The sequence below is a fragment of the Aphelocoma coerulescens genome, chromosome 1A, assembly GCF_041296385.1.
Source record: "Aphelocoma coerulescens isolate FSJ_1873_10779 chromosome 1A, UR_Acoe_1.0, whole genome shotgun sequence".
NCBI classification, from domain to species: Eukaryota; Metazoa; Chordata; class Aves; order Passeriformes; family Corvidae; genus Aphelocoma; species Aphelocoma coerulescens.
In genome coordinates, this window is record NC_091014.1 from 23,007,621 (window position 1) to 23,018,054 (window position 10,434).

The 10,434-nt window shown below is 40.5% G+C and overlaps 1 protein-coding gene across 1 annotated transcript; it reads right to left on the bottom strand.

Annotated features, from left to right (window-relative positions):
• Positions 1–402: 402 nt before the first annotated feature.
• Positions 403–6,812, bottom strand: LMOD2 (leiomodin 2). Its single transcript, XM_068996293.1, has 3 exons — positions 6,313–6,812; positions 1,174–2,514; positions 403–819 (listed from the first exon to the last, which is right to left on the bottom strand). Exons 1-3 carry the CDS (start codon positions 6,583–6,585, stop codon positions 793–795), a joined length of 1,641 nt encoding a protein of 546 aa, XP_068852394.1. The 5' UTR covers positions 6,586–6,812; the 3' UTR covers positions 403–792.
• Between the last annotated feature and the right edge of the window lie 3,622 nt (positions 6,813–10,434).

Here is a 10,434-nt window from a genome sequence, read left to right on the forward strand (position 1 = left end):
TCTGACTATAGACAGCACTTGTACCAAATGGATCTCACTTGAATAAATCTGCTGCATCTTTAAAATACTGACATTAACTTTCAGCCTGTAAGTCAAGGTAAACTACAGCTCTATTCATCTCCCAGTTCTTTAGGCCAACATTCAGGACCTGGTGTGCCACACTGGTGACCTGACACAATCCCTAGCTTAGTTTTAATGGTATATAGCCTTATGAACCATTTTTTCCAATGTCAATACGAAACCGCACTAACACATGGGCTCAGGTACTATCCTCCACACAGGCTCAAGTGCAGCTAAGAAGGATCTCAGGTTCTTTCCCAGGAGACTTCCCAAACACTCATGAGCTTGATGCAACCATCTGGTGGGTTTTCACGCACAGAAATCCAGGACTATGTGTCTGCTTGAAAGCTTCAAACCACATTTATTGTAAATTCATGGGAAGAAAAAAAAAAAAAGAAACCACAGGCTGGTAAACTATTACATCTCAGTGTAAAGAACTTGTCCAGTGATGTGCAATCAGATATTGACAAGAATATCTAAATAAGCAACAACTTCTCAATATAAATCTCATTAAATAAAAAATTATTTCCATATTTACAGATTACAATGCAAATGGATCCTTAAAGCGTTATTTTGTATTTAGCGGGTTTATTTCTTTGAAATAAAAGAGAAATGGCTTGAATCTAAGAGTGTACTTTGGAAGCAGCTTTCTAGGCAGTCTATGTCACCAACAGTGAAAGGACAAGCAGCCTCCCCCTCGACCACTGCTCTGCTTCTTTGTCATCCAGGCTTTCACCGAAGGGCTTCTGGTACCTCGACCTATAAAACAGGGGTGAGAAGGGCATTCATTACATTTGTTGTACAGTCTAGACGGCAAAATTCCTGAAATTCCAGCCAGACATACACTGCCAAGAGCTCTGTACTACACATTACCTCCCATAACAAGACTGAGCCTGGGAAAGTACCCCACTTTCTGTTAAAATCACAGTCAGACAGAAATCACAGTGCTGAGAAAAGCCCAATCAGAGGCAAACCTCCTCCCAAGTGCTTTATTATGCTCACATTTCTAAGATGTTTGTTTTTTTTTTTTTACTTAATGTGTGTACTAAAATTAACTGAGCTTGTGCTATAGTCAGGCCACAATCAGCTACTGAACTAGGATCTCTTACTTACCCGCCTTAATTGCTTTATGCTGCTTGCCCGAATTGCTTCCATAAGGTTGTCATGGAGGGACCTTTGTGGGGTGGATGGACGGGTGGAGGGTCGTGAACCTTCCTCTGATTTTCTGTCCGAGACTGATTTTAGAGAATCTTTAATTTCTTTCAATATGCTGTTCTCATGTTTTCTGCTTTTTTTGCCTTTTTTCTTTTTCTGTCCATTATGTAAGGCTTTTTTTGAGCTTTCTTGCTGTTTGATGACTTCAGCTATATTCCTGGTTGGTGCCTTCTTCTGTGGAATAACCGGAGGAGGAGGAGGGGGAGGGGGAGGTGGGGGGCAAGGGGGTGGGGGAGGTGGGGGTGCAGGTGCTGAAGGCTGGCATTTCACTGGCAGTGCTTTCTTAGGGAGCTTTGGGGAAGACCATGGTGAGCTTTTAGGTGACACATAAGGTGAGGACCGAGGTGTCCCCTTCTGCAGAACTTTGGTCTTTGGACTGACGGCTCCGTCACAACCTGACTCTTGTTGCCGCTGCTCCTGCATACGCTTTTGCCTCTGTTTATCCATATTTCTTGTCAGGATACTCGTCATGCTCATTCTTGGGCCAGCAAGGTCAAAGTGGTACCCCAGCTTTACCAGAGTGGTGTTCTCTTTCAACAGTTTGACTATGTCCATTTCCACCTGGCTGCCCATGATGTGCCTTTGATTGTGGAACCGCAGTTCTGTCAGAACCTTGTTATGCTGCAAAGCTCTCATGATGGCCAGCACGCCTTTGCCTGTGATAAAATTTGACTCAATATTCAGACTAGTTATATGCTGATTTACCTTTAACATACCAGCAATAGCTATTGCCACATTGTCATCAGCGTGGGTGTTAGCCAAGCTGAATGACTTAACCACTGTGTTGTCCCTCAGGGCTTGAGAAAATTGTATAAGCATCTGTGAAGTGATGTTTTCAATGTTGTTCAGATTGACCTCTGTGGTGTCAGGGTCATTGCTCCTAACTTTTTCCAAAGCATCTTCAATAACTGTTGGATTTCCACAAGGGTGGATGGCACTGCTTTTTAAGCTCTGATTATCGCTGTCTTTTCCATCATGGCCATTGAGGAAGTTTTCATTGTCCTTTGCACCATTACACTTTTTGTGTCTGATGTGGTCAGAACGCTTGTCATAATCAGGCCTTTCACCAGCTGCAGCATTTTGCTCTTCCTCATTCTCATCATCACTCTCATCTTCATCTTCCTCATCTTCTTCTTCATCATCCTCTTCAGTATATGCCTCCTCAGACACTTCACTATTGCTTTCTGTGAAACACTCTTCTTGAAGTTCTTCTGAATTGTCTTCCTCTTGCTCGGAATCCTGAACAGGAATGTAGGTGTGCATGTTAAACATGATTGAAGTAATGTAACTACTGTCTTTTGGCACAGGAACAATTATAAGAAACTATATAAGTTAATGTAGAAAGCTAAAAAGAAACAGATACAGTTAGGAGAACAGAAAATGTTTCACCTAACACCTTTTTAACATCATTTCTTTTACATTCTTTAGAAAATGCTTAGCATAAATTGCAACCACTTTACCAATGTCAGTGATTTCTGCCAAGAGAAAACTTGATACAAGGTATTACGACACAGACATACTTCATGTTTTCTATGTGTTGGCATATCCACAAGGGGATATAATTTGGATCCTTGACAGCAGAAACATAAGACAACAATTTCAGAATGGACAGGAGCAACAAGCTTCTTCATTTCATGAGGAGTAGGCATCTCAGGCTGCCTTGCATATGTTAGTATGCCTAGAAGATTAAAGGTTGCCATGCTTTAAAATACAAATAGTGTCTGCATGCGTAATCTTGTATACCAGCATGCAAAACAATACAGAATTACAGAAGTCATGTCAAAAATACTCTGGATGCACTGCATGGGCTGTACATACTAATGAACTACTTGTTAAGAAAGGATTCAGATGCATTTCCACAGGTGACATGTAACCACACGTCGATAACCCCTGACTTTCTTCGTGTTTGTCAAGAGCTAAGCTGGTGCTCACTGCCAGCTGTTGCAGGTCAGCTGCCACACTGTAAACTGTTATAACTCATTGTCTACAGAGCAAACACATTGCTTTTCTGAAATACGAGGTTATTTTAGCATGTTTGGTGAGTACCTGGAAGGCAAATTCGGAACCATGCCCCAAAGTTCTGCTTGTTGCCTTTAGCAGTGACGGTGGCAAAAGAGAATTCTCTGCAGAGGAACAGGAAGAGGTGTTCGCCCCAGGAAAGCCTCACTCTCCACATGGAGGACTCCATTACTGTGGTGGGGATCTACGGGGTGTGACTGAACCCAGAATCTACAAGAAACCTTAAACCTCTTGCTCAAAAAGATCTTCCATGTCATGTTTTGTCTACTGGAAAAACTATAGGCATGTACTTTTCTTTACAACTGTAAATGTTTATAAAATTTTGGATGAATTGTAGTTGTTCTGTATGCACTACTTTAGCAACATTTGTGTTTTAATCTTTGTAAAACACTAGAGTGTATTTTCCAAAGTGAGTACACTCTACAGAGACACAGAGGTTCTGTTTCTGGAAAACAAAAGTGTTGCTAACAGGACAGCCTATTTTTAGACAACCTGTGCAGATTTAGGTTTGCTTAATTATCTGGCTCTGAAAATAGAGAATTGTTAAAATGCATGGTACTGTATCACAATCTTCAGCAGAATTCTGTGTTGGGACATATGCAAAAAAGATGCTAACTGTAATGTTTGCAGAACTGTGACAGGACATTGAGCTGTTTCTGCCTGATGTTCCTGAGCAATCAGTGCCTGGGGGCTGGCAGGGTCTGACTGCATTGGCCTGCACACAGAGGTCTTGCAGGATCCAGCCCCGCTGCTTCTCCTGTAGAACATGTGCAGCAAGGCCCTTATGCTGAGAGATACTGTGCTACCTATAGGCTTATTATGGGACTAAGATTTATATCTGGAGCTTATATATATGTGTAGGGCTTTAAGACCTGAAAATACCAGGTATCTAAAACCCTGTCTTCATGGCTTTGGTTTTATATCTCCAGGAATATATACTACAGATGAGCAGAAGGAGGTGCCTTTAAATGCACTGTTGATATATTTAATGATGCTAGATTAATAAAAAACCACTTTTTTTTTTTTTTTTTTTTTTTTTTTTTTTTTTTTTTTTTTTTTTTTTAGTGGCATTTCTGAGGTCAAAGGTGGAATTTCGTTTCCTGTCACACACATTGTCTGGTGTCATAATAATCTACATGATAATTTTGAAATATAATACAGAGATGTATTCTTACTGTGGGAGCACTGTGGTACAGGACTGCTGCAGGTAGCCTGCAGGGCTTCACCTTAGTTTGGGGGAGAAATTTGATGAAAACTTAGGACTAAGAGAGTCAGTGCAGAGGTAAATATCTCTGGAGGACAAGTTATTCACCCTAAAAGGCTATCTGCAAGTTGTTTGCCTTTTGGACCAGCTGATCTCTCACCACTAACTATAGAAGGAGCATGAATAACCATCTTAGATAAAGGTGTGTAATTTCCAGACAGCTGAAAGCAAGAAGAAAATTGCTTTCAAGGAGCTTTCTTATTGCCTTCAGTGGACAGTTTTTGTGCCCTCTATATCAGCATATTAACCTTTTCTTATTTAAGGATGCATTTAGGGAGTTTTTTCTCAGATCAAAAAGTACAAAGTCTTTTGCCAGGACTTTGAGGTTTAGCCAGTACCCATCATTAATGCTGTATATACACGGAAAAAGAAAAAAAAGAATGATCCTGCCATTATATAAGACACCGAACTAGAACCTGTTCAGCAGATTTTTTAGAACTGCCCAAGTTTCGAGTTCCAGGCTAAGCTAGAAATAAACATTAATCTTGCCATTTACTCTCTAGGACTGACAAACAGGGAGTGAAGTCAATGTCTGCAAGCTGATACTAATGGTCTGATGACAGCTAATGGTCTGTGCACTTGCCTGCAAAGACCTTATACCACCATTCACAAACAAGAGAAAACACTTACATATAAAAACATGCTGGATATTGCAGGATAATTTAATCCATCTGACTTTCCTTTAGGAGGATATTTTATCTAATGTATAAACTGCAATTATTTCCTTGCAAACGAACCAAGCTCCTGAATCAAGGCTGTTATATGTTCTGAGTTCAGTTTTGCTGTCTTTGCCTTTGTGGTATTACTTTCTGCTTAAACATGGGAAAATGTGTCCCTATAAACAGAGTAAGAGCTTGGTATGAAGCAGTGACTAAAAATTCCCAAGTCCCCACGCTTTGAAATTACACGGAGCCATCATGAAAATAGAAGTTGCTTTTTGATTTGGCTCAGTCTCACAAATACTTTTAGCAAGGATCAGGGTGCCAACATGGACACCAGCTGAGACTGAGAGTGCTCACTGCTTGCCAAGACTGAGCCCTTCACTCCTGCCCAGCTGTACCGTTCATTTGCAGTTCAGGAAATGGCCTTCATTAGTAACATTTTTATTTTGGGGGATGAGTTGCCTAACAAACACTATTAGTGGATTTTTTGGAAATGCAGTTAAATGGTTTGACTGATGACTCTATCCCAGGCCACTTTTCAAATAATGTACAGCTGCCCTCTGACAACAGTTGCCAGAAGACTCCTGAACCATGCCAAGGATCCTCAGCACGGACAAAGCAACACAAGCTGCTGACTGCAACGCAGCTTTCTTCCAACAAGCACAAAGCCTGGCATCCGCTTACTCAACTTCTGACATAACATGTATTCAAAATTATCTTCCTGACATGCTTCTCAGCAGGCAATACTGGCTGTTTTTTAAGGAAAGGAAAAGGCATTTTGTGTAGCTATCTTAAAAAATCAAATGCTATCCAAAAGCCCACATCTCTACCTATCAATAATTCCTAACACGCCCTTTGAATTTTTTCCTATCTTGATCACTAATGATAGTTTTTATGGTACTTTCTTCTCTTCTGAACTGAGCATTTAAGGTACCTCCAGAGAAAGCAAAAACTCTCTGAGCTAATACTCAGCGCTTTAGCAGGCACAGAGGTATGGCTAACAATGTTCTTAAAAATGCTGCAAGAGACTGAAAGGGAATTAAATCACTCAGTGAAATCACCAATGAAGAATAAAACCAAATAGCATCTTACCTTCTCGCATGCACCCAACCTCTCTTTTTCTAGGAGTTTCTTGGTCTCCCTCTCCCAGTAGGCCATCAGCGCTTCCCTGCTGAAAGTCCCTGTCGGTGTTTTCTCGGTCAGGCTCTTCTGCCGCTGTCCCACGGGAAGGTTACGGTCTGGCTCTATGTCCTCTAGCTCCCGCTCCAGCTCCTTCAGCTCCTCTTCAGTGAGAGAAGCGAGGAGCTCATCTTCATCAATGTCTTCATATTTACTGAGCTCTCTTCTATACCCAAAGGTAGACATGATCCTGCTTGGTCAGGCTGGTACAGAGCTAAAGTGACCAGGCATTCAAGAAGGCTGCAGCAAGCAAGCTGTGTCTCGTGTGGTCAGCAACTGTTTCCCTGCATAGCCAGAGGCACCCTTTTAAGAGTAATCATCGGGGGCTTACGACAATGCATGAAGGGATGAAAGCATGCTCCCTTTTAAGCATCAGACGTCAGCTAGACATCTGAACAGCAAGAATGTCCCAACACTAATGTTTGCAGGTCCCTTAAAGAGGGGGATTATTGACACACTGGCCATGGCCATATTTAGAGCAGGCAGCTAGTGGGAGAATACCAGCCTTGCAGACGGGGGGGCGGCACCAAATAAAACCCCGGGTGCACTTACACTGGCATCGTGTCCAAATTGCAGTAGGGAAAGAACAATGAAAATCCATTTAATCCTGAGCTGTCACAGGGGCTGGAAATAAAACACCCTTGTCATTGCTCAGTGGACTTCCTCTCACTTTCACAGTTTTCTACTGGAATGCTGTTATCCCGCCAAGGTGTTTGCAGGCACTTGGGATTGGTGGAAAGGCAACCAAGGGGAGGAGGTCAGCATGCCAACACCTGTGGGGAGCACTGCTCCTGCAGTGTCACATGTTGCCTGGAACAAATCACACAATTGAATTTTTTTATTAATTCCCTTATTTTTTCTAGGACTATCAGAGGGAGAATCAGCTTGACATGTCCATTTGGAGCACCTGTGAGATTTTTTTTTTCACGTGAAGAATTGGGCTCTGCTGGGGAGAAAGGACAGAGCCACCCAGAGATTTAAGGGTAACAAGCCCTGGGTGGGCAGGGGAGCTGTGCCTTCATCACTTCTGACAGGCCGAGCAACTGAAGGCCTCTAGTGGCTATTAATGGCTGTTGCTCGCTGTCACTGACTGATGTGCAGCTGGAGAGTGCTCTTCAAATCTTTATTCTAAATGTATAGCTCCATTACAGTTTCTGCTAATAGAGGGTACACTATTCTAATATTATTTTTATAGAGAGGTATATTTCAGTAAGAAGAAATTACAAAAAGAAAGATTAAACTTTGTACTGTTTATTGGTTGTTTGCTTTTCTGATGTGGTTGTTTTTTGTTTTTTTCTTTTTTCTATTAGCAGTGAATGATGGTGAACTAGCAACATTTTCTGAAACATGCAGGCCAGCAATATCTGCTTACTTGTGTTGTGAGAGAGGGGGAGGGAGAGGAAGAGAGAAGGTTTTGGTACAGGGAAGTAGGAACGCATCTATAACAACATGTATCAACCTTCTTAAACGGTAACACAGTGCATTTTAAACAGTCAAGCCAATATTTAATGGAAAGGTAAATGAACATAATTTGAAGTATTGTTTTTGTCTAACATCATCTCTTTTTGGTCAGTATGGATTGGACACTTGAATCGACGTATGTAGTTCAGCCAAACCGCACATTTAGTTTTATTACTATGCATACTGCTTTACTGACAGTAGAGAGAGGAAATTGAGCAGGATTTTCATAAAGACTTGATAAACAAATTATATTTTTCCTTTGATCATTTGTCTGTATGAACTGCATGCAGTTATGTTGATCAAGAAAAGGTAGGAAAGCTTATAACCCTAGTCTTTCCTAACCTACAAAATACATTAATAAAGCAGACATAAGACTACTGTACACCTTAAAATAAAATAAATATTTGCAGGTCATTTACATTGACAGAACCTTGGATAAAATAAAGAGGAGGCAGATGCTTGGCTTACGGAGCTAAGAGTGTTCCCTTCACAGTACAAGGTACCATGATGGGTCAAGTGCCCCAGACAAGTCAGTGGGTCCATAGGAGTTCTGCTCACTCCTTCAGCTGCACCTGCAGAATGAAGCCTGGGCCAAATTCTGAAAAATGTGAAAGAGTAGGAAAATAATAAGTACCTTTTTTCTTTTAACTTTGCATCATCAGTGCTTTTTGGTAGAGCTGACATAGGCATTCATTTTATGTATACAACTGCACTCCAAGCAATTTTATTTCTTCAGTATGTCTAGGACAATGGTTCACATTGTTATTGTTGGAGTTAGCCAGAGAAGCAGCACAACAAAGTTATCTTTCTTGAATGCATTTTTGCCGACAACATTTTGTTGCAAACATTTTTTGATGGAGTTAGGAAATTTGCACTGGACAGATTTTCTGTTGGAAAATGCTGATTGAAACTGAAATGCTTTTAGAAATATGCTATATTTTATTAGTACAATGTTGACATGTACAACACTGATATGTACAATATTAAAAGCAAAAATATGCTGTTAAAAATTAAACCTATTCAAATATAATGTTTCCCAGAAAAATCTGAGCTTGATGCTTTTCCTTTTTTTGTCAGCTACAACAAAATTTGTAAGTCTTTCAATTTTCCTGAGCTGAGAGTCCATAATACAAAGTACAAAGATACAGATACCTGAATTGTCTATTCGAAGTTTTCTGTGTATAAACCTAATTTTTCAAACTCAAAGGAACTTCAAAAAACAACATGTATTATTCATTTCTACAATAATATTTCAAAGGAAGATTTAATAACATGAATATTACCTTCAAGGCTACTCCTTGCTGAGGCACGATACAGCACTGGGCCAGTGCTGATGTTTCTCTACACAAAATGCCAAAGATGTGCATTCTAGCCATGGGATAAGATAATTTAAAGATGTTACAAAAGATGGACAAGGTACTTCCTTGTACATTTCTCCCCTAAATCAGGGGGAAAACTGGCAATTAAATTAGGTTATGAGAGATTTTTGTCCTTTCTTGATCCTACATGACACTCGTGGTAATTTAGGACCTATTCTTTACATGGAAATGGCCAAAGGTGAAGACCCATGAACACTTTCTAGGACAATTTTAATAAAAGAAATAAGGCTGTAGCACATGGCAAATTACACACAGAGGAAAAAAAAAAAAAAAGATGCTAAACCTGTAAAGCTAAGTACTCACAGGTCAGAAAATGTGGGAATAGTGTTCGTTATTGCTTGCTGATGAGCACTGAAAGACAGTCCTTGATTCCACAGTTCTGTAATCATATACTTTGATCCTAGACCCATAAGCACGCAGGATCTTTACTCTTATTCATTACACAGGAAACATCACACACATTTAATAGCCTTTCAGCATTTTATTTTGCCCTGTTCTTCAGCATAGTAAGGCTACCAATGGTTTTAATTGTACAGTGGCCCTTTTCAGGGAACATGAAGGTGTTAACACTTTTTTAAGGAAAAAGAATAGAGGTGCAGAAACCTTAATGTAGATAGAAAAATGCTGCTAGCAAGGATTTTCTTGCTAGTTTCTAAGTCCGTGAGAGACTTTTCTCTCTCACAGAAGAGGTAGCAGGGAATGTACACAACCAAGACACCTGCAACCTTGAAAAGTCTTGTTTATGGTATAGTAGAAAAATATTTTGACAATGGATGTTTTAGGATTTTAGCCAATCACCCCCAAGGGGTGGCTGGTCCTTTGTCCAATTAGACTATGAAGAAAAAAGTCTACAAAAGAGTTTGTAAAATAATTAAATAAATCAATCTTGCTGCACAATTCCTGCCTGCTGGATCTTCTCCTCCTCCTCGTCCCTATGTCTGCAGGACACGGTGATATATCGTAGGAACCAGGCCTGTGGTAATACCTTAAGACTCAAAGTACCCACTAATTTTGAATTTTGGATTCCCTTTTTGGCAGTATTTGGCATTATGCAAGCATTTCAGCTGAATGGGGTTCAGTTCCTGTGGGCATCAGCCATGGCTGAAGCTTCCCACCTCTACAACATCTCAGATCACAGGCTCCAACTTCGAGAGGAACTCAGAGCAACAACAGGAGTGATTGTATTTTCCTGTTA

Excerpts from the sequence above, each read along its gene's own strand:
- LMOD2 (XM_068996293.1), bottom strand. The coding sequence starts at position 6,585 with ATGTCTACCTTTGGGTATAGAAGAGAGCTCAGTAAATATGAAGACATT. Across the intron at positions 2,515-6,312 it reads GGTTGGGTGCATGCGAGAAG|GATTCCGAGCAAGAGGAAGA; the intron begins GTAAGATGCTAT and ends ATTCCTGTTCAG. Across the intron at positions 820-1,173 it reads GCATAAAGCAATTAAGGCGG|GTCGAGGTACCAGAAGCCCT; the intron begins GTAAGTAAGAGA and ends CCTGTTTTATAG.